This window comes from Marmota monax, unplaced genomic scaffold, assembly GCF_021218885.2.
Source record: "Marmota monax isolate L192 unplaced genomic scaffold, Marmota_monax_Labrador192_F-V1.1 WCK01_AAM20220418_F8-fsc00095, whole genome shotgun sequence".
In the NCBI taxonomy this organism is placed as follows: domain Eukaryota; kingdom Metazoa; phylum Chordata; class Mammalia; order Rodentia; family Sciuridae; genus Marmota; species Marmota monax.
The window spans coordinates 4395083-4420547 of NW_026695244.1; the positions used below are offsets into that span (position 1 = coordinate 4395083).

Sequence of the window (25465 nt, forward strand, 5' to 3'; positions counted from 1 at the left end):
TCTGTTTCTGAAATGGCAGCATATTTGCGTTTCCATTGGCAGCTGCAGGTCTACCCTGAGAAAGGTTCTGCTTTGGTGGTGCTGCATGGGTGAGGATGCTGCCTCCCATGAAGATCTTAAGGCAGAAATATAAATGTAAATTTTGCTCATTAAAACCATAATTAATTTATTGAAATTGAATTGTTATTATTTCAGGGACGAATGCATGTTGGAATATGCTGATTATTTTAATGAACCAAGAGCCTCTTCTGGGATATTTCCACTATATTATTTGCAAGCAGGTCACTGTAGATTTTCTAAGAGGGAGAATAAAAGGATTGCTGCTCATTTCAAGTTTTGCTTTATTAAAAATGCAAAAGGAACTGTGTGCTGTATAATGTATTTTGGGAGATGATAGGAAGATATCTTTGTTTAGGAAAGGCCTAACATCTTCAGTCTCAAACCCACAATTCTCCTCCTAGGTAGTCATTTCTGTGCTACAGATGTCAGTGCCAAGACTAGTTTGTGTAGGTGTTGTGCTCACAGTAATGTCTCCAACGTAATTGTTATGTTTGATGTTTGGAACCGTTCACCTAGACCCCTCCTCTTATGCTCTATTTTTTTATAGGTTTTATTTCTAGATTTCCAATTGTCCGATTCATTCCATAAGGGTTTTTTTAAAAATATTTTTTTAATTGTAGATGGACACGATATCTTTATTTATTTATTTATTTTTATGTGGTGGGCTTAACATCTACAAGGCAAGCAGTGGAGCTACAGCCCCAGCCCCTGAAAATATGTATATATAGTAGTTGGATACAATACATTTATTTTTATGTGGTGCTGAGGATTGAACCCAGGGCCTCACACATGCTAGGCAAATGCTCTACTGCTGAACCACAACCCCAGCTCCCTGAACACAATTTTAACCTCCTCAAGACACACAGTAGAAAAGTTTCTTTTTCTTCCTCTGACATAAGATGTGACGTTTCATTGTTCATGTTTCTGCAATTCAGGAAAGATTAACAATGAAGCATCAACTTAGGCTCTGAAAAACAATAGTTCATACATAAATACCTGTATTTGGGTCCCATTATCACTTCCATTCATTCATGATCAGTGTGAGTTTCCTGCTGCTGCTGTAACAAATCACTACAAGCTAGGTGGCTGCCTTAAAACAATACAAGCTTATTTTCTTAACGTTTTGGAGACTTTGATTCCAAAATCAGTTTGATTGGGCTAAATCTTTAGCCTGATTCCTTCTTCAGGGTCAATTTCATCCTCTTACTTAACTGCCTATATTCCTAGCTTATAGCTCCTTTCTCCATCTTCAAAGGACATCTTCAATCTCTGCTTTTATAGACACTTGGCCTTCTCTCTGATGCTTGGTTTCCCTCAGCACATTATTAAGTGCCTAAATATGCACCAGGCACTCTGCTAAATTTGTGGGTTATATCAATAGACAAGGCAAATAAGGCCTCTCTGCTTGTATGAAGTTTATGTTCTTGTAAACAGATAAATGAGAAAGATAAACTTGAGTAATGAAAGACTTTGAAAATAAAATAGAATTATGTGCTAGAAAGGTGGGGTTGGGAAGGGTGTCTGGGAGGAGGATTCTCAAACTCAAATCTCAGTGATCAGCCACCCACAAGAAGATGGTTGGGGGCAGAAAGAACAGTAAGTGCTAATCAAGCCTGAGGCAAAGGAGGTCACATGATTGGAGTTTAATAATGAAGGGAGAGAGCAGTATAAGCCAAAGTCACAGAGAAGGCAGTGACCAATTATATAGCTTTACAGGTCATGGCAGGGAACTTGGATCTTATCCAAGTGGAAGGAAGACATGGAAGTATTTTAAGCAGCCAATCAGTTAACAAGGCTGATTCATCCAGGCTGCTATTTAATTAATAGATTCTTCTTGAAGGGAGATATCTAATCATACCTTCCCTCCCTTTTAAGTGTTTTGACTGCTATTAGGTAGTGCCTAAATAAGATTTAAATCTCAGGTAAAAATGAAGGGGGTTGAAGGATATTTCTTTAAACATCTTTAAACTCAGATGACTGCAGTGTCCTAATAACCACGATCAAAAAGGCCAATACTTCTCTTCTTTCCAGCACTTTACAGATCCATGGGCAATTTGTAGTTCTAATAAGAGGTAAACCAAGCCTCTTTTTCAATATTAAGAGTGTTTCTCTATTAGTTATAGACAAAACCTTGTAGCAAAGGATTAGAGAGCCAGTTGAGTGATAGAATCCTGTGGTCAGAACTGGGAATAAGCACCCAAAGGGATATACCTAGCATAGCCTCTGTTGTTCTTTGTGAAGGGAAAAATGGTAATAGATCAGCTATAAGATTCCCGGGTGCAAATGCCCATTGCTGATCGTATCAGGTACCTCATTGCCATTGTCAAGATCACAGGCATGTAGCAAAGTCATGAAAAACTACTTCTCCTTGACATCAGTGCATCTGGAAAGGAGTCCTTCCTGGTAGTTGCCCAACAACTCTTTGACAAAGTCACCAGAAGCACAGGAGGTATCATCTGGGTTAGTTTGTTGAATCTTTCTTGATAGCTGCATAGCAGTGATCATCTAATATGGCTGTTGTCTTTTTCCATGATCTGTCCTCAGCATATACATGTGGTGGTAGGAAAAGGACCAGATGACAAGGGTGCTTCCCTTAGGCTGGACCCCATTAAGAAAGGACCCCATCATTGTCCTTTTGGAAATTGGAGGGGACCTTAGTTACATATCTGAAGGACAAACCTCTGGTTCTTCTACCTGGCATTCAGGAGTCCCCTGTCCTTTTCATCTAGCCTACCTCAATTCTAGTACAAAGTAAACACTCAATAAACTTTGGCACCAAAGAAACCCAGACAGACTCCATTTTTTGTCATGTGCCTTATCTTGTGCCTTTTTAATTTCTCTTGGACAAAGTCACACTTTGAAAAATCAAAAATGACAATTCCTAATGAAGCACAGAAAATACTATGGTTAGGAAAAAAAAAATTCTGCTGGCTTATTTAAAGTCCCTGTATAATTAGGATGGAAGGGGAAAAAGTCTATACCTTCTGCTTCTTCAGAAACTTTCCCTGATGTAGGGCAGTGACTTCAGAATCTATTTAAATGCCCTTCACATGTGGGCTGGATGGAAACATTGGCTATAAAGGGTCCATGTGCCCTGTCTCAGGTATGGCTTTGGCTCCACACCCATGACAGGGTTGCCACCTGTGGAGGTGGACGGTACTTCCAGGACTCTTCATATGTTCAGAGTTCTTTTAAAGAAGGTTCTGTGTAACCTGGGGTGGCTGTCTGGGGATTTGGCAAGTCTGGCACTTGCAGCTAAGAAAACAAAGGAAACAGAGCCACATGTGCCGGGTGGCTGTCCACGTTCCCCATGCGTCAGCACATTTTTATGTGAGTCAGTGTTTAGAGACTAAGATCAAAACATGTCCAGGAGAGCAACTGGCCAGGTGTGAAATTCCAGGTGACAAAATAGAAGGAAAAATAAGAGTCTGAAGGGAAAGGAAAGGAAATGCAGCTAGTTTCCTTTTATTCTCTGTATTTTTCCTGTTTCCTCCCCAGGAAGTTGATGTAGACCTACAATACCCCAAACAGTCCCCATAAGGGGCTTATCCTCATTCTTTTCCATATGATGACCACACAATTATGTCAAAGATCTGTCATTTAGAAATCTATTTCCTGGCAGTCCCTAGGATTCAAAAGTGCTGTATTCCAGAAAATTTTAACACAAAAAAAATTTTTTCTTTCCTTTCTGCTTCTCATGGTGCTGTGAAGAGTGGCCCCATACAAATGTGGTATAAAAAAAATAAAGGCTGTTTCTGGCCACACACAGATGTAAATAGTAATATGAATAAAGCAACAAGTTATGAACTGGATCTAAGCAGCAAAACTTGCTTAAGGGCAGATTCTTAAAACTCTTTCTCTAGTGTTAGCTTGGGCAGCCGCCTGGGGAGCTTCTTTAGATGCCATCAGTGCTTGGTGATGCCTTTTGTAGGGGTACTGTCTTTAGGGTTATGATCAGGGAATCATGCATTATCAGAAAATATTGTAAGCACTCTGTAGGTTGTTCCCCACCACCACCCCTCTTTAGGGCTAATTTTCCAAGGAAAGCTAAAGATGTTTACTAAGCATTTCTGAGAAATTTGTCCACATTATGAGAATACAAATTACAGGAACTCAGTGCATTAGCAATGGAGTAAGTTTAATGGGTCTGGGAAAGGTATAAATTTAGGGAAAATGTAAATTGCAATAATAGGAGAGCCTTTGCTGAATGGCAATTTTGAAATGATAGTTTTAGTAGCAGTGGGAATGTACTAAAGAATCCTGCCATTTGACCTTGTTAAAAAAAAAAAAAAAGAAACTAACAGGAATTGTGAACAACTGTCATGATTTTAGAATATGAAATAGATTCAGTGTCAAATAAACAGAAACCATTTGATGTGAGAAATTTGAGTGGTTCTGGACCATGAGAATATGGAAATCAGTTCTGGGGTCATCATACCTAGGCAAAGAACTGGTTAATCTCACGGGACTCTCTTGAACTAGAATGTTCTGAAATCATACAGACTGCCAAAGCCTTCTCAGATTTTAGTGCCTTAACAAGCTTTAATGAGCATTTAGAATTTGGGGGGGTGGGGGGGAGTATCAACATGTTCTCTGCCTTATGGCTCTTAGGAAAAACAAGATATTCAAGAATAAAATCCACATATTAGACTCTGCAAACCATGAAGGACTCGTGGTTGAGTCCTTCCTCATGGTGTTGTTTATATGTGCAAAGAGAAAAACATGAAGATAAAGACTACTCAAAAACTCAGTTAACAACATTAAAGAATCTGCTTATCAGTATTGTAGAAATATTAAATTGCTAATTGCTATATAGAAAATTTTCATTAATTACAAAAAAAGTAATAGATTATCCTAGCAATCTAGCTTCTTTACCACATTATATCTAGTTTAGGATGACAAGATAAATAACTAGTACAAAAGGAGATCATTTAGAAAATATACCATACACCCCAGCAAGAATGGAAGACAGTGAAAAATATTAATGCAGTTAAAATAGTTTTATTGGAAATATGAAACATTGATCACAAAGATCGACTGACCAGTATAATAACAGTTTTAATAATAATAAACAAAAGCTGCAATTTTTCTCCACCAGGTGTAGCTTGCAGCTTTGAAATCATATTGGTAAGGAAAAGCTAAAGAAACTGGGTCTGTTCTCTGGAACAAAGGATAATTGTAGTGACCTAATTGCTGCTTCTATTATAAAAGCAGAAATGATAGCCAGACAAATTATCTCCACTGTCAAAAAAGAAAGCTGTGCAGCAGGTAGTTTATAATTTCTTTTAATGATGCTACATCTTTTACCCCATTACTCTCCCCTGAAAAACCTTCCCTGACCTGGACTACTGTCACCCCTGTAGGTAGCAAACCTCTTTTTTTTTACTCTCTATTCATCCCTGCTCTGCTGTTTCACTCCCCATACAAGGCAACAAAGAGAATTTCAGTGCCTACATCTTCCTAGCATTGGTCAGGACAGATGGAACAGTATGCCATTGGCACATTCTGCATGCAACGAAATTTACCAAGACACTGTTTGCAAAAGTAATAGAATTGGTAAAACTTCAAAAGGGAAAGTATAAAGTGTGAAATGTTATCCCATAATATTTTACTGAAATCATAAAAGGCAAATGAGAAACTCAGGGAAAAAAATGCAATTTTTATCATTAAGTGCTAATATCACTATTATACAAAAGTCTGAACAATCAAAGGGGGAAATGACCAACAATCTGATAGAAAAATCAGCAGAAGATATAGGCAGCTCCCAGAAGAGGAAATGAAAATGGCCTCTAACCATATGAAAAGATATTCAGTATCACATAAGAGACAGGCTAATTAAAACTTCACTGAAACATGACTTCTCACCTGTGTCTATCAAATTTCCCAAAGTTGAACAATGCTCTGAAGATGAGACTAGAGAAATGGTCATCCTCCTATATTGCAGGTGGCAATACAAAGTAAAACAAATATGGAAGGAAATTTGTCTTCATCTGGGGAAAAAAACATGCAAAAATATGCTTGTACTTTCCTTTGATCCACGATCCTACTTCTATGAATTTATCCCAAATACAGTGGTAAAACTATGGACTGACTTTTGCACAAGATTTTTCATTATAGTATTATTTGTACAGGTGTACTAATTTCATAGCATTCTACTTATTGTGCTTTGCAAATGTTGCATTGTTTACAAATTGAAGGTTTGTGGCAACCCTGTATCAAGCAAGTCTGTTGGTGCCATTTTTCAAACATCTCAGATAACTATTACTACTTTTTAGCAATCAAGTTCTTTTAAAGTATGTACATTACTTTGTAGCATAATGATGTTATACACTTAATAGATACCAGTATATATAAACATGACATTTATATGCACTGGAAAACCAAAAAAAATGCATGTGACTCGCTTTATTGTGGTATTCATGTTATTGCAGTGGTCTGGAACCAAACCTACAACATACATCTCCAGGGTATATCATAATAGCAAAAGACTGGAAATATCCAAATGTCCAAGAATACATGTCTCATTTAATTAAAATAAGCATGTCCATACAGTAGAATGCTATGAAAATAAAAAAAAGAAAGAAAGAAAAAGAAAGATCTCCTTCACTAATGTAAAAAGAATCTGCTGAAGATGGCTTTTTGAAAAAGCAGAATATGTACAGTATGCTATCTTTTGTATAAGAAAGAAGGGGTATTAATATATGCACAAGTCTGCTTTTAAAAACAAATATATAGTTTAGGATGGGCAAGACAAATGAAAGCTACACAACTAGACTTCATTATATGTGAATTTGGAAAAATATGCATTTTTACCTGTTGAACAAATGAAATTAAATAAAATGAAAAAGCAACCTCTAAAATTTGAAGGCAAATCAAAACATATGGCCTAACCAAGAAACAACTTGGCTGCATAGTCGCTCAGGAAAAAGAATAACTTCGAGTGCTGTTAAGACACAGCATGTTGTCTCTACTTATTTAGTATAAATGATATGGTTTGGATGTGAGGTATCCCTCAAAAAGCTCATGTGTGAGACAATGCAAGAAGGTTCAGAGGAGAAACGATTGGTTGTGTTAACTAACCCAATCTGTGAGTTAATTCCTTGGTATGGATTAACTGAGTGATAACTGAAGTGGTAGGGTGTGGCTGGAGGAGGTGGGAATTGGGCCGTAGCTTTGGGATATATATTTGTATTTGGTAGTGAAGTCTCTCTCTGCTTCCTGGTTACTGTGGTATGAGCTGCTTCCTTCTTCCATAGTCTTCTGCCATGTTCAGCCTCACCTCCGGCTTGGAGAAATGGAGCTGGTCTTTTATGGACTTAGACCTCTGAAACCATGAGCCCTCAAATAACTATTCCTCCTCTATAAGTGTGCTAGTTGGGTCCTTTAGTCTTAGCAGCATAAAAGATGACTAAAACAGTATGATATAGTCTATCAAAAATAGGGCTGTAAAGATGATCTTAAACTTCAGGAGTCTAATTGTAAATGTTAGGGTCTGAGTCCCCCCTCCCCAGTTCATATATTGGAACCTAATTACCAATATGATGGTATTTGGACGTGGAGCTTTGGGGAACTGATTAGGTCATGGGGCAGGACCTTCACAAATGGGATTAGTGCCCTCACAGAAGAGATGCCCAAGCTGCCTTGCCTCTTTTGCCCTGAGGACAGAGCAAGAAGTCAGCAGTTTGGATCTCAGAAGAGGGTCTCATCAGCACCCAGCCATGCTGGCACCCTGAACTCATATTTCAGTCTCCAGAACTGTGTGAATTAAGTTTCTGTTGTGGATAAGCAATCTAGTCCATGGGTTTTGTTACAGCAGCTCAAATAGACTAGGATAATAATGTTAGTGTTATTATTTTAAAACTATACATATTTAAAATCATATATAAATATAAATAATAATGTTAGTGTGAAGAATCAAGAGTTTTCATTTAAAAAAGAAATGTAAAAATTTTTTGAAGTGATAATTCTATAATCTCAAATTTGAATCAGAAATATTAGTACAAACACGATTTTCTTTTCCAAAATATGTTATTTCCTATCTCTATCCACAGAAAAGCCTTCAGAGCAATGAAATCTAAGCACTCCTAGAGTTCAGATTGTGGTCTCTAGATTATAATTTCCTACTTAAAAAAAAAAGTGTTCTTAGGGGAACATCTGCTTCCAAATTAGGGATAAGAGATATTTAAACATGAACTTGGTACTGATGATGATGACAATTCCTCTAACAGACAAGTTAGAAACTGTCTCTAGTAACTCATTTGCCCGCATTGGAAGTTTGTAAGGCATGAACTCCTTAGTCTGAAAATCAGCTTAAAAAAGAAAGAACTAAGCAGTTTTTTTCTGACTTCCCTGCACTAAGTGTATTTCAGTATATTCAAAACACCAAAAGTGTTGAAGGAAATTTTTTCTTTATAGAAGAATTCCAGGTAACATTTAAAAAGGAATAATAGTCTTCAAAAATGACTAGTTTGAGACCCCTTAGTGAAATAATTAATTCAGAAAACAGTCATTAATGGAAGAAAGGATTAAATGAAAGATTGATAGTTGAGCTTTACATCAAAGACATCAGTTTGTCCCCTTAGCATCACTGAAGTAAGACAACCAGATACTACAAGCCTTTTGATGTGATACAATTTGAAGTGCACATACTTCAAGGTATGTGTATGAGTTTCCTAGGGCTGTTTTAACACATTATCACAAACTTAGCTGGCAACTGAAATTTAATTTCTCACCATTCCAGAGGCCAGAAGGTCTGAGATTAAGGTGCCAGTGAAGTTTCTTCCTTCTCACATCCCTGAGAGAGAGTCTATACCGTGCCTCTCTCCTACCTGCTGGTGACTGCCAGCAGTCCCTGGTGAGCTTGAACTACAGAAACATGACTCCACTCTCTGCTCTGTCTTCACATTGTCTTCCCCTCTGGTTCTTCTCTTCTATGTATTCTTCTTCCTAAGGACATTTGTCATTGGATGTGGGGCCCATCTGAATAATCCAAGATGATTTTATCACAAGATCTTTAAGTTAATTACATCTAGAGCTTCTTTATCTACAGACGGTCACATCAACAGGTTTCAGGTGGGTTCATATGTCGGGGAGCCACCACTCAACTCTTCTCCAAAAGGTTGAAGCTGAATGTAATTAATCCTCCATCTCCACTCTCCAGTATGGCAGCCACTACTCACCCGTAGCTACTCAAATGAATGGACATTCAAATTTCATACATTAGTCACAGGATCCAAATTCAAGTACTCAGTAGCACATGTGACTAGTAGCTACTGTACTAGACAGTCCAGATAGAGAACATTTATATCACAGAAAGTTTTATAGCCAAGTGCTTCTCTAAAGGCTACCGAGGGGATTGAGGAACAAGTTTGATCACTTTAACATGAGAGTAAACAGATACAGCCAGCATGTGGGAGCACCTATAGGACAATTGACCCAGTTACTGCAATGATTAAGTTACATGGAAAAAATGAAAAGCAAGAAAGAAAAATACAGTTCTATATTTAAGGTTACAGAGAGACTCAAGAGATAACCAAATTGTGTGTGTATACAATTTTTAGAGCCTGGTTCACATTTATCCACCAGGAAAGAAATATTTTTTAGGCATTCGGGGGAAATGGATGAGGTATTTGATGATACTAAGGAATCACTGTTAGTTTGATTATGGCTTTGTTGTTATATATTTAGGTGTTCATGATTTTTAGTATGTCTTCCAAAGGACGTAGGGCATGAATGATTATGATTTGCTCTCAAAAATACATGAAATTAATATAAAAATCTATTAAATATGGCAAAATCTCATAATTTTTTAATAAAATCCTGGGTGATAGATACTATTAGCTCTACTTTTATGTATCTGAAAGTTTTATTATACAAAATTTTAAAGTGTGCTCATGTTTAGGTTATTTCTAGTCTGGCATAAAGAAAAGAAACATTAATATTGAAGTCAAATACCTGGGCAGAATTCAAGAATCCAATTTCTACAACTCAGGAAACATGAGCTTGCAAAAATCTTTAGCTCTTCTGAACCTCGGGTTCCTTTTCTATAAAATCAAGACTTTTGTACATTGTGAGAATTAGGTTCTATAATCATGAGAAATTCTAGTAGAGTCTGATCTTCTTGTGCATAGTTGAAATACTAGATAGGATGGGCTCTTGGGTACAGTAAAACATCCCTAGTTTGGGATATTTGAATGATATTCTTGATTATAGAATTATGTTGGGGGTTTTTTGTTACTGTTTGATACTGGGGATTGAACTTAGGGGCATTTGACCAACTGAGCCACATCCCTATTTTATGTTTTTTTTAGAGTCAGGGTCTCACTGAGTTGCTTACTGCCTCTCCAAGTTGCTGAGGCTGGCTTTGTACTCGGGATCCTCCTGCCTCAGCCTCCTGAGCCACTGGGATTACAGGTGTGCACCACCATGCCTGGCTAGAATTATGTTTTTTAATCCAGTTATATTATTTTTTTGTGTGGATACCTTGGTTTTTTGTTTGTTTGTTTGTTTTGCCCAGCTCTGTGCCATTTTTGGTCTATTCTCAACACAACAAAGAAATTCCTTTAATAAGTAAATTGGATCCTATTGTTTCATTGCTTCAAAGCTCCCCTTGGCTATGTATCTTATGGAGTGAAAAAACAAGAGTCTGTACATGGACCTCAAGGCCCAGGATGACCTAGGTCTTACACTGGTCTCTTTGCTCATTTTAGCATTTGCCTTTGTGCCTGCTGTCCCCTGCTGGGAATACTCTTCCCCCCATTCACAGTTCAGCTTTTCCTTTCTCTGGGCCCATCATCTAATATTCCCATGGTGCCTTGCCTTACCACATATCTAAAAGTGTAGTTCTGACTCCTGTTCCATTTTCCTCTATACTACTTAATCAAAGTCTACTTTTGAGATTAGTTATTTTGAGTTAGTTATTTTTCCATTTTCCCCTCCATGACTAAAATAGAAATCCTATAGGGTCAGGGGTATACCTACACAATACTCAGTCCCCAGCATCAAGAACAAACCAAAAAAAAGGAAAACACCTAAGACATGTAGGTATTCAATAAACATTTGTTGAATGCTGAATATAAAAACTTGAAAGAGACATAAAACAAGTTGTTTAGTCTTCAGAGGATGTTTTTATGGATCAATAAGAATGATTTGTATTTATCAACATCAGTAGCTGAGCTACAAATTGCTACTTTGGAAATGTTGAAATTGCTTGAGAAAGAGTGTGTTTTCTTAAGGCAATTTAAATATTTCCCTGGTAATTGCACATGTTCTATTAATTTGTTGTTACTATTTTTAGATATTTAAAAGAAAAAGAATCATATGTAAGTAAATTTAGAATTAATGACTAGGTTTTGTTAGATTTTTATCATAGATTTTAAAAGAAGTATAAATAACATAAGCAGCATTTTTGCCTTTATTTTATTTTCTGGGTTTCACGTTTTTAAAGTTAAAATATAATTTACATGCTGAGAAGTATTCAGGTCTTAACTAAGCAGTTGAATATTCTCTACTCTGTTTTGATGACTGGATATCAACATACAGAACATTTCTGTGACTTGAGAATATTCCCTCATGCGCTTTCTTATTCAGTGTACTCCCCACTTGATAAGTTAGTAAATCTCATTTCTGTCACCACCAGACTGTGTGGCCTGATGTCAAATTCCTCAAAAATGGCAATTGTGCAGTAAGTTCTTTCTGTGTCCAGCTTCTTTCGTTGGGTTTGTCAATTTTGAGATTCATTACCCATGGGTTTTTCAACAGCTGATTTCTGGTAATTGCTGATTTATGTTCAGTTTGATGAAAATACCATAGATAGATTACTCATGCTCCTGTTGATGGACATCTGAGATATTTCCATTTTTTGCTGCGTCGAATAAAGTTACTGCCAAACATTCCTCAAGGATTTTTGTAGATACACCTGTTTCTCTTATCAGTACCTGAGAGATGAATTTCTAGGTTGTAGCATCGGTGTATGTCCAGTTTGGAAAGAACTTCCAGCCCTTTCCCCCATGGGATTAGGCCATTTTATACTTCCGCCAGCAGTGTTTGTAAGTTCTAGATGCTCCACATCCTTTCCAACATTTGGTATTGTCGTTCTTTATCATGTTAGTAAGGGCATCTCATTGTGGTTTAAATTTGCATGTCCCTAGTGTTTGATGATGTGGAATAGTTTTTCACTTGACTTTTAAGCATTTCAAGAGCTCCTTTTATGAAGTATCTATTTTAAGTTTTTTGCCCTGCTTTCATTGGAAACATGTCCAGATCACTTTACTTTGCAAATATCTTTTAATATATATTTTTCAAATCCTTTGATATGTATTGTAAATATTTTCTCAAGATGCTTTTTGATGAGGTTTTAAGTTTGGTGAAATCCAGCTTAACAGATATTTGTAGTTCATTCTTCCTATATCCTATCTAAGAAATATTTGCCTGCCCCAAGGTTGTGAAGATAGTTTTTTGTTTTGTTTTGTTTTAGTAACTTAATTGTTTTAGCCTTTATGTTCAAAAAATTTTCCATCTTGAATTGAACTTTGTTATAGTATAATGGAGGGGCTAAGGTTCTTGTTTCCCTTACAGATATCCAGTTTTTCCAGATATCCAAATCTACCATTTTTACTGAAGTGATTTTCCTTAACTCATTGAATTGTTTTAGTATCATTGTTGTAAATCTTTTCATAAATAAGTGAGAGTCTTCTACTGGACTCTGTCTTCCATTCACTGATGTGTTTGTCTAAACTCTGACTCAAATACTGAAGTTTTATTTTAAGTCTTCAAATCATTAGTATTAAAACTTCCAATTTTATCCTTATTTTTAAAAATTATTTTGGTTATTCTTGGTCCTTTAACTTTCCACATAAATATAAAAGTCATATTATTAATTTTTATAAAATAATCCTGGTAGGAATTTCATTGCAACGGCATTTAATCTATAGAACAATTTGGCTAAATTCACATCATAAATATCTTGAATTATTTTAAGTAGGGTTGTTTTCTTATTTAATTGACTCATTTTTCATTATTAACATGTAGAAATACAATTGGTGTTTCATATTTAATGTATCCTACAATAGTAACAATAAAATATAATTTAAGAAATTACAGATTCCTACAAGACTAATAGTAAAAACTATAATTCAAGAAAAATTCTCTGACGTGAAGAATGTACTTAAAAGTATATATGCAGATATATTATAGTAAGATTATTGAACTTGAGAGGAAAGCAAAAAATACTTTGATTAGACAAGCAAAGATAATAGGTTGTTTGTAAGTAATTGTTATGGTTTGGATATAAGATGTTCCCCAAAAGCTCCTGTGTTAATGCAAGAATGTTAGAAGGTGAAATGATTGGATTGTGAGAACTGTGATCTAATCAGTGGATTAATCCATTTGATGGATTAATCATTTGAATGGACTAACTGGGTGGTAACTATAGGTAGGCATGGCATGACTGGAGGAAGTGGACTCATCTGTAACTCTCTTTCTCTTTGCTTTCTGGCTGCCATGACCTGAGAAGTTTCCCTCTGCCATGCCTTTTCCACCCTGAAGGTCTGCCTTTCCTCAGGTCCAGAGCAACAGAGTCGGCAAACCATGGACTGAACCTCTGAAACTATGGGCCCCAAATAAACATTTCCTCCTCTAAATTGTTTTTGTCAGGCATTTTGGTTACAGTGATGAAAAGCTGATTAACACAGTAACTTATAAGAGAAATAGATTATCATTTCACTTTTCAACAGCAACACTGACATAAGAAAATAAAGTCACATATTTAAAGTTCCCAGGGAAGAGAGCCAGTAATTTTATATTCAGAAAAACCAGCTTTTGAATGTAAAGTGCATTTTTAAAAAATTATTTATTTTTTAGTTGTAGTTGACACCATACCTTTATTTTATTTATTTATTTATTTATTTATTTATATGTGGTGCTGAGGATTGAACCCAGGGCCTCTCACGTGCTAGGCGAGCGCTCTACTGCTGAGCCACAACCCCAGCCCCTAAAGGGCATATTTTTATCAACTCAAGAAGTACTGTCCACAAGAGTTCTTCCTTAGAAGTCCAGTAGATGACTGCATTTTCAATAAAATAAGGACCACTGGTCTTCATCAAGTATATGTTTATCTCATATATTAAATGTATAATTACTGTAGAGCTAGGACTAAATGAGAGTTGAACAGAATAGAAGAATGGGCTATAGCAGCTGTGTGCCTTCACAATGCAGGTGTAGTATAGGAATGAAGGGAGAGTGGCAAGAACGTGGGGAAAGCTTAACTCCTTTTAGCAATCATACTGTTGATGTTGGTACTGGCATTGTTATTCCAGAGTGTGTGGGGGGTGGGGTGGGGGTATAAATTGTAATCATGGGATATTTAATTCTAGCATTCTCTGTTTCTTGAGAAGAAGAATTTTTAACACAGAAGAAAAAAGATACAGATGTAATTTAGATGCACTTGTGGTGAGGGAACCCATGGAGACTGCCATGGCTTGGATTTGGTTTAAGTGTGCCCCCCAGAGTTTTCTTTGTCACAATTTTGGGAGTTCTTTGTAGGTAGAGCCTGGTGGGAGGTCCTTGGGTAAAATCAGAAATATGCCCTCTGTATTTGTTGTTTTTTCATCACTGTGGCCAAAATACTCAACCAAACCAACTTAGAGGAAAAGTTTATTCTGGGCTCATGGTTTCAGAGGTCCAGCCCATGCCCAGCTAACTCTATTTCTTTGGGCAGAAGGTGAGACTGAGCATCATGGAAGAAGGGCAGCTGTAGAGGAAAGCAGCAGAGGACATGAAAGCTGGGAAAGAGAGAGAGAGAGAGAGAGAGGAGGGAGGAGCCAAGGGGACAAGATACAATCCCCCCCAAGGGCATGCCCCTAGATGGGGGGTGATGACACACTTTATTTTCAAACCATAACATCTTTTCAGAATGAATTGTGAAACTCCAGATGCTCTGCCCTTCTGCTCTGAGATGTGAGCTCTCCCTCTCTCACACATTTCCACCCTTGCTGTTCAGTAAGATGATCCATCCAATGGGGGTTCTGCAGTTTGAGTTTTTATTTAAGCTGATTCCATTTTATTTCTTTTTCTGTTTTTTTTTTTTTTTTACATTGATGGGTTTTCCCCTACTTTTTGATGTATTATAGTTGTACATACTGATAGAATTTGTTGTTACGTATTTGTTCATGCACATGATATACAATATAACAATATAATCTGGGCACTTTGACTCCCCAACACTTTCCCCTTCTCTACCTACCTCGCACTCCTTGGTCTCTTTCCTCTACCAATCTCCCTTTGATTTTCATGAGATTCACCCTCGTCTTTCTTTTACTTTTTCCTCTCTAGCTTCCATGCATGACAGAAAACATACAAACCTTGACCTTCTGAGTTTGACTTATCTTACTTAACACAAGGATCTCTAGTTCCATCCATTTTCATGCAAGTGACATAAAATCTCAATTTTTATGGCTGAATAAAACTCTAATTGTGTACATATACCACATTTTCTTTAGCTGGTTCCATAGTTTGGCTATTGCAAATTGTGCTATTATAAACATGGCTATGCATGTACCACTGTAATATGATGGCTTTCATACTTCAAGATGAATACCCGGGAGTGGTATAGCTGGGTCATATGGTGGTTCCATGCCTAGTCTTTCGAGGAACCTCCATACTGATTTCCAGAGAGGATATACTAAATTTACAGACTTACCCACAGTGGACAAGTGTTCCTTTTTCTCCACCTCTTCTCCAGCATTTATTTGTATTCTTGATGACTGCCATTCTGACTGGTGTGAGTTGAAATCCAAGGGTAGTTTTGATTCACATTTCCCTAGTTGCTAATGATTTTGAAAACTTTTTTCGTATATTTGTTGGTCATTTGTATTTCTTCCTTTTTGAAGTGTCTGTTTAATCCATTTGCCTGGTTATTAATTGGGGGTTATTTGACCCCTTGGTGTAAAGTTTGTTAATTTGTTTGTTTTAGATCTTTATATTTTCTAGATACTAATCTTCTGTCAGAAGAATCGCTCACAAAGATTTTCTCAAATTCTGTGGGTTCTCTGTTCACATTCCTAATTGTTTTTTTGTTTGTTTATTTTGTTTTATTTTGTTTTGTTTGCTGTGCAGAAGCTTTTAATTTGTTAGAATCCCATTTATTAACTCTGGACATTAGTTCCTGAGCTTTAGAAGCCCTATTGAGAAAATTATTGCCTGTGCTTATATGCTGGAGTATGGACCCTATGTTTTCTTTTAGGAGTTGCATAGTTTCTGACTTAATTCCTAGGTCTTTGATCCATTTTGAATTGATTGTTGTGCAGGGTGAGATATAAGAATCTAGTTTCATTCTTCTACCTATGGATAACCTGTTTCCCCAGCACCATATGTTGAAAAGGCTGTCTGTTCTCCAGACTTTCTATGTTTTTGCCACCTTTTTCGGGAATCAACTGATTGAACCTGTTTGGGTTTGTTTCTGTATCTTTAATTCTGTATCATTGGTCTATGTGTCTGTTTTTATGCCAGTATCATGCAGTTTTGGTTATGATAGCTCTGTAGTATAATTTGAAGTCAGGTATTATATGCCTTCAGCATTGCTTTCTTTTTTGCTTAGAATTGATTTGACTCTCCTGGGTCTTTTATTCTTCTTAATGAATTTTAGAACTTTTTTCTAGTTCTGTGAAGAATGTTGTTAGTATTTTGATGGGAATTGGATTAAATCTGTATCTTGCATTTCATAGCATAGCCACTTTAACAATATTTATTCTGCGTATACATGAACATAGGAGGTCTTTCCATCTTCGGAGGTCTTCTTCAATTTCTTTTCAATATGCTATAGTTTTCATTGTAGAGGTTTTTCACCTCTTTGATTATATATAGATATATAATATTTTATACACACACACACACACACACACATATACACACACACACATTATCCCCCCTCCCCAGACTACTGTGAATAGAATTGTTTTCCTGATTTCTTTCTCAGCAGATTCATTGTTGATATATAGGAAAGCTATTGGTTTTTGTTTGCTGATTTTGTAACTTGCTACTTTGACAAATTTGTTTATTAGCACTATCAGTCTTTTGGTGGAGTTCTTTGGGTCTTCTAGGTATAGGAGCATATCATCTGCAAACTTTGATAATCCAACTTGTTCCTATTCTATCTTTATCCTTCTATTTTCTTCTCTTGCCTAATTGCCCTCGCTAGAATTTCTAGCACCATACTAACAGGAGTGTTGAGAGTGGACATCCTTCTCTTGTCCTAGATTTTTAAGGAAATGTCTTCTTCATTTACTATGAGATTGGCTTTCCATTTCTTCTTGAGCTATGTACTGAGAGCAAGAGCAAGGGCTGGGGGGTGTTAACTTCTTCCTCTTTTTGTATTGCTTTCTGAGTTACCAGTTGGAGTAGCCTAAATCTGAAGCTGGTTGAAATAATTCTTAGCGTCTCTTCTCCCCAGTATGAGGTAGGATGGGATGGGAAGTACTGTCAGGTGGAGTTTTGTCTGCACACACCAGTGGTTCGTTCCCAGGGTGAAGCTGCTGCAGAGTTCTATGACTGGAGTTCCAGTGAGTGGGGCTTAGGCCCAATCAGGCCTCAGAGGCTTTATTGAGTGATGTCTGCTGTGGAAGGATTACATCAACACTCCCCTAGTGCCTGAAAGTCACTGATCTGTGTATGTTGGGGGGTAGGAGTAGTGGTATCTGAATCCCAGGAGCCTCCTAAAAATTCTAGGTGGAGTAGGGGAGCCAGTCCTCCACACACTCTGCTGCCCAGAAACACTGCCTTCCTGGGCTTGGTCCCCACTGTATTTACACACACCTGTCCAGATTCCCCACCCAGTTCAGCTGGTCTCCTGAGTCACCAGACCCAAAGGAGAAATGACTGGGGCTCCTCTTCACTTTTCCAACTTTAATCTCCCTGGGTGCAATCGTCTCTGTGCCCATTTCTCTCCCTTCTGCTAGGGGCACCCTAGGTCATGTGGCAGGCACTTGGTGGAACAGCATGGCAGTGTTTTCTTGATCTTCCAGCTGCATAGCAGCAGCTGTAGCCTGGCTGCTCCAAGATGATTCCACTCAGGCTTCTGAAGCCAGTTGAGCACTTTTCAAACACCAGTGCACCATGCAGCCTCTGGACCCGCTAAGTTCAGGCCTCTTTTCTGGTGTCAGGTTTTCCGTTACCAAATCTGTGTTTCTCTCTCCGTTCTCCCTCCCTCTGTGCTGCCACGGCTGCCACTGCCATAACAGGCTCTGCTCCAGTGCCCTCTCTCTTCTTTGTTTGATAGACCCAAACAGTCTAACATTCTGACTGTCCAATATTGAATTTCAGTGAAATCCCTCTTTTACCCACATCACTGAGGAGCAGTACTCCTACTGCTTGAATCCCAAGCCACAGAGCAACGAGGATTGCTGCCTTCTCCTAACTGCCATCTTGAATCTCTCTGTTTGAACTTTTAGCATCCAAAAATGTGAGCAAATAACCCTCTTTTCTCTATAAAGTTAACCTACCTAATATATTTCATTGTAGTAACAGAAAATGACTACTACAGAGATCTTCTGGGATATAGGAAAAGGTCTATTTTTTTTCAACCTCAGTAATACAAACATTTCTACTTTATAACGGTTCTTAGTCCATGGCTTGGTTTTGCCAAATTTGTATATTTTTGTATTGTTTCATAATAAAAGTTAAACTTACAAAAATGTATAATATTATTTACCTTACCAAAAATCTGAATGCTAGGTATGCTTATTTTATATAAAGCTTATTTGCTGATAACTTTTACTGATGTATTCCTTTTGTAGAGGAGCTCTAGGTGGATAACTGAAACCAGTCTACTATATCACATTTATACCCCAGCATTAAGCAAACACTGCATTTTTATACCCATTTACTTGTGCCCTACCCTCTGGCTAGAGAGCCTCCACCATTTCCACAAGTTGGAACAACATTTACAAGTCCCTTTAAAGCCCATTCATGTGCCAGCACCTTCAAATTGTTTCTCTAAGTCCCCAAAGTGAGTTGACCTTTACCCTCTGTACATGTGGTACCTTTGTTCTTCTTGTTCTTCACTGAATTATAGTCACCTATTTATGTCTCTCTTGAGTGAGTCAGAGACTGATACAGTCTAATATCAGCAAATATTGAGTGAATTAATGCCAACCAAAAATTAGCAGAAAGAAATTCATGTGACATACTCAAGGAGCTTGTAGTCTAGTTATAGAATCAGAATGTCTAGAATAAATAAATAAAAGGTCTTTTTTTTTTCCACCACCTTGTTCCAACATGTAGAAATGGTATGAGGTTCTCCGGTCAGAGCGAGGGACATGAGCCAAAGGCCATGAGCATACAAGGTTACTTAATGCTAGGGCATAATGTGACATGATGGAAACAGACAGGTTTGAGTTATTCGCCTACAGCTTCTCTACGAAAGGAACACATTCAGTAAAAGTCATTGACCAATTTCTGTAAGGTATATATAACACAAGTGTGCCTAGTATTTAAAATTTTTGGTGATGTAAATCCTATTGTATCTTCCTTTGTTAGTGTATATTTTATTATAAAATGAAACAAAGGTACAGAAATTCATACAAAATCAACCCAAGGATTCGAGAACTGTATAACTGCATAATATTTCAGAATAATAGGGAATTTACTGGATTCATGGGTTGAAAAGAAGACAAACTGTTTAGGTCAGTGTGGTGCTATCTGTAAGTTTAGTCCTTAGGTTTAGTCCTCTAGAAAACTAGCTTTGGACATTTGACCAAGGGAGAATGTGTGCTCTTGGTAAAAGCAGTTGATCTTGAAGGGACCAGACACAGGTTCAGTGAATAGTAATTTGAAAAAAATTGTCCAAACTGAATTGACAATAAAGTTATGAAAAATGGGATGACTACTGGTGTGGTGTATTTAATTTTTTAAGTCTTGAATCATTACAACTTGTAATTGTTAGAGAAACTTTTATGTTTCAAAAGTTTTATTAAAAATAAATTATACAAAAATTCAAAGAGCATATAAGGTAGAAATGCTACTTTGAGTTCCACTCTCTGGAGGTAACCACTGTTAAGAATTTTTTGTATACATGCAAGGATATTTTCTGTATATATGCAGGTATTTTCTGTATATATGCAAGGATATCAACATATAATTATCAGATATCATATACTCATTTATGTATACACCTGAATGTATATTGTATTTTCTTTTAGAATAGGAATAGTGCGACCCTATTTTTTTTAACACCTGAAATATCTTTCTTTCATAGACCCTTATTACAACACAATTTTTCACTATTCTAATAGTACTCAGTATGGTTTTCTTTTGCATTTATCTGAAATCCTTTAGTCATAATTTTAAAAAATCCCATTTACATTTATTGCTATGACATAAATTTGGTCAACTTATTTTGTTACTTTCTTTTTTACTGATTTTTCTGTTTTCTATTTTCTACTGTGTGGTCAGGTTTTATTTTGTCTATTTCTCCCCTGCTGATAATTTGTTCTTTTTAGTAGTCTTCCTTCTAATTATATTTACTATGCTCAGATCTCTTTTCTTGACTTACCAATTTAAACGCTAACTCCTTGATGCCTGCTTCATAAGGCAAGGAAATCCTCCTGTGATAATGCTGTCTCCTAACCATCCTCCTTATTGGCTTTTGATTTTCATTAGTGATATTACTTTTATAGTGTCAGAGTATAAAATATTTAAATTTTTTCTATAATTATTGTTTGCACAGATGTTTAGCCTTAGCATTTACATGTAAATGAATGTATTGCTCACCTCTAGACCTGTCAATCTACAGCCTCATCAGAGTCCTAGTCTGCTTTTCTATACTTAAAACTGAGTAATTTATGAAGAATAGAAGTTTACTTTCTTACAGTTCTGGAAACTGAGAAGTCCGACTTTCCAAAAGAACCCTCTCCCCTTTTTTGTTTTCAGTGCTGGGAACCAAGCCCAAATCCTCACCCTCGCTAGGCAAGTGCTCTGCCACTGAGATACATTCCCAGTCCCCCACATCTTAACCACCACCATACGAATTAAGCTTCAACACACAAATTTTGAGGGATATTCAGACCAGAGGAATTCACGTGAATTCATTTTGATTCAATTCCTAGTTGCCTACTTTTCATTATTAATTAGTTTTCCAAGATGGGTCAAAAGGTATCATACCCACTCTCTATTTTTAAGTGTTCAAGAGTATTTTTCTTTTGTCTTTATTCACATTTGAAGCCAGCATTAATTTGCCTGAATTTAATCTTTCTCCTTGAAAGAATGCTCATGCTTACTACATGAGCACAACAACACTCAATTAACTTACAATTAATTTCATTTTCTACCATGTTCAAAATTTAAAGGAAAAAAAATGCTGCTTAAATGTAGTATTAGATGGTGTGGATATAATGATGTAAGGTCACCAGTAGCTTCAGTTCTTTAAGTTCTCTCCAGAAATCTTCTTCCAAATTTGCAGCATACACTGCCCTGGGAGTTTGTTTTCTATGGTCTTTGATTTGAGGGAGGAGGTAATCCTGACAAAAGATCTGTTTGCTGCTTAGTGAAGCCTCAAGTTTTATTTTTATGGGTTTGGGGTTATCCTTGCTCCTCTTGTCTTTCAAAGCAGATTGATTCTTCTCTCTCCCCCATCTCACCTCCCTAAAGTTTGCTCACCTCCAGTGGGTGCTGTGTGGGTATATGTCTCCCCCAGCCCTGCCCCCAAAGATTTTCCCATAATTCCAGTACTATACCCACCCCTGCCCTCAGACACTTCTTTTCTGAGTGAAGCAACAGTGGACTGTGGACAAAGAAATGCAAATAGGAGAGTGAAATTCAGAAGTACTATAGAAAAAAGAAACAACAAGTGTTTCCATAGCAGAGGGAGGGGGAAAGATTTAAATAATTCAAAGGTGATGTGCTCTGGAGAATGGGGAAACTAGGAGTACCATGAAATGAAAAAGGTTATATTATCATGGCTGTTTTGAAAAATAGATATTTTAACAGGTTGAGTTCCCAGTGGTGAAGAGACCTCCAAGTGGAAATGACTAGAAACAATTAGAATTCTCACATTGAATTGGGGCGGGGGAGGTCAGAGCTACAGAAACAAAATCGTTTTCCTTGACATTTCTCTCTTGAGAGAGTCTCTTCTGCCTCCATACACCCCCTTTCAGAGATTGCCTTGTCCTCCCCCACATGGAGAGACCCTGATATATGGCATAATAATGATGGTTCAGAGAAATTACTATTTCACCTACTGAGTGATTAATATGAAATTAGTTACTGCAACACTCAATGGTGCAGAGAAGATCGAGGAGGAATTTGGTTTTGTTTTAGAAAGAAAAAATACAAGATAAAATACTGCTTTGCATACACAGAGTACTCTTCATCTGAGAATCTTGACGCACTCAGCAAGCTTAATTAATGAGAAAACCTCTAAGAAAGAAGGGGGATGAAGTAAGAAACAGATTCCAGTGTTCTGTTTCTATAATTTTAGAAAATCAAGCTCAGTATTTTCTTCTTCTGTTAATACACAAGTGTAGCCCCATGCAGCAGCCAGGAGATATTCATCTTGCTGCTGAATGATTTTTCTCGAAGGCATCCCACTTATGAGGGCATCCCACAGAACCCCACACCCTAACTTCATTGATGTCCTCCGCTCTATTTGCAATGGAAATCCATCCCTATCATCATAGTGCAGCAAGCTTTCTCTGATAATCGAGTCCGCACTGTCCCTGGAAAGATTATTTTGTTGCAGAATAGAGCAGGTTATCTTCTTTATCAAAAATTATTCAAAACAAACATCCATGAATCTAGGACTAACATGCATCGAAAGGGGACAGGCAAGGCCTCTTAACGGGTACCCTACTGTGTAATCTTCCTTTCATCTTAATTCAAAATCCCTTGGAGATTCAAGTTGCCGTATGCAAAAATATAAATTCTTCTAATTACTTGTAGGTAGGGTACATAGTTGGGCCTACTCGAAAGAGACGTACAAACGTGCATGCTGGTATTTATTTTCATCTGTTGTGGCTTGAGGAAAGATGCTGTGTTTTTGTTTTTGTTTTTACTTTGCCTCCTCTATCTTTTTTTTCTTCCTTTTTCTTTCTCCTGCCCAATTTCTTTTCTTCTCCCTTCTACTCAAAACAAAACTAAAAATAAAAACAAAATGCTTCCTGTCCAAAAAATACACACACACACACACACATACACACACACACACACACACACACACACACCTTGAAAGATCATGGCTTCTGAAGATTTTGACAACAGATTTGATGTTTGTCAAATGAAACTCACCGCCATCTACAAAAATAACTGTTTTTGTTTGAAGGGGAGAAAATGCTAAGGAGTTTCAGATTTTATCCTGTCACTCATCCAGGCCTTTTCTGTATATCCCCAGACATACGTAGATCTTTCAGGTCTAGCCCACAGTCTTCTCACGTTCTCTGCGCCTAGGACTTCAGGTTTGTCCCCACCCTTTCTTGAGCATCTTTCTTTAGCCACTTGAACCTGCATCATCTCTCTCCCTCATCCTAAACACGCTGCTCCTTGTTTGCCCCGTGACAGAAGGTCAACTCTTTCCTAATTAGAGACAAACCCTTCTAGCATCATCAAGATCACCACTGTCTATTAGGATGCCACAGTGGCCTTTCCATTTTGTCACATAACTGGGAATTTAGGAGAGCCAATTTAACACTTTCCAGATTAAATGTCAAATCCTCAAAATTCAGATGGATTTGGAATCCACCTCAGTCTATTTTTCCGTTCCATTCCCAGCAGTACACAGTGGCACTGACTAGCAGCAACATTTTGTAATTTCACTGAAGGCTGTGGCGCTGTGGAATTCTGCCAGTAATGGTGTTTAATTCACTTATATGTGCCAATTCATCTCTGTCAGGAGCCTATTAATTTCTTCATTATTTTACTCTGTCCGTAGCCCCTATATAATGAGACACAATGATCCCTATTTGTGTAACCAAAAAACTTGGAGTCTCTTATAAATCACCCTGATCTCACTGCTTTTAGTGACCAGACTCTGTATTTCTTTTTTATATTTAAATCAATTTTTTTTTTTTGCAAATTCTTTTTCCTAGAAGAATACATTTTGGAACTCTAGAGCACTAAATAGTGAAGCCATAGAAAAAGGGTTACATTCTGATAGGCTATTATCATCCATCCCTGTCCCAGTGAACTCTTCCAGAATATCCACCAGAGATGCACTGTTTCCACGAACATTTCCCAAGTGCAAGGAAGGAATGCTATCGGCCCAGTCATCAGTGGGCAAGATGTTGAAATACCTACATCATAGCTATCAGAGTAAAGACCCCGTAACAAATAAAGGTCAGAGATATAAAATTAATCTTCTTAGGCTGTCAGCATTTCTGCATGGTGTGATCCTGAGCAAACGAGGAAATGACAGCTGAGTGACTAGCAAGAGTTAATATAGACTTAGGAGAGTATTTGTTGTATTAGTATATGAAACTCATATATGTCTCTGCTACCTCTTCTACATTTTTCAGGATTGGAGCAAAACATCAGGAGCTGAGGGAAAAGCAGGCCAGAGATCTTGTTGATTATGCTACTAGTGCAGCTGGGTCTGCGCACGATATGGAAGATGATGAAATGGACCCGAATTACGCCAGAGTGAACCACTTTCGGGAACCATGTGCATCGGCAAATGTCTTCAGGTCTCCATCTCCCCCTCGGGCTGGACCCCTAGGTTACCCTCGGGATGGCCGACCACTGTCTCCAGAGAGAGACCACTTAGAGGGTCTCTATGCCAAGGTCAACAAGCCATATCATCCACCAGCTCCAGTTGACAGGTAATGTAACCCAGTGAAAGATGAATGTAGTTTTAATTCAGTAAGTTTCAAATCATCTCTATGGCTAAAGCAGATAAAAATATATCCTTCAGTCTATTAAGACTGAAATGACACGGTACCACAGACAAGTGCTTCACCTCGACCTACCCGTAAGGTATCAGCCATCAAAAATAAAACAATAACTGGCTATAAGGTGGCATGAATGAATGGTGGTAGAGGAGTTCATGGTGCAACAGGGAGTCATTTTGGCAGGAATATTGTGACAGAGAACTAATGATGAAAACTTTGAAGGAATATTGTCCTTTCTCCTAGAGCCTTATTGTAAAAGACTTATTCAAGAAGATGGCGTGAGACTTGGAGGTGAGGAGTCAGAGAAGAGAAAATGATGACTCTCAAGTAGGCATGATTGAAGTGGAGTTATAGATAGATGTGGAGTGGGGGAACAGGAAACTTCGGAATTCCACATTCAAGGAAGATGTGATTCTGTATAGGTATTCACGGATGATCAGAGGTAGACAAGGAGATGATCTTAATGGTAGATGTTGTTGAAGTAGAAAAGGATAGGAGGTGACAAGGACAAGATCTTTAGGTTTAGCAGCTAAGGA

At 37.4% G+C, this 25465-nt stretch overlaps 1 protein-coding gene across 2 annotated transcripts in view; it reads left to right on the plus strand.

Moving 5' to 3' along the window:
- The window catches only part of Pard3b (par-3 family cell polarity regulator beta), a 1008812-nt gene that overhangs the window by 828946 nt on the left and 154401 nt on the right, over positions 1-25465 (plus strand). For both annotated transcript variants that reach the window (XM_046463021.2, XM_058578162.1), the window contains exon 20: positions 24558-24860. In XM_046463021.2, the coding sequence (XP_046318977.1) occupies positions 24558-24860 (303 nt within the window). The remainder of the gene's footprint in view (positions 1-24557; positions 24861-25465) is intronic.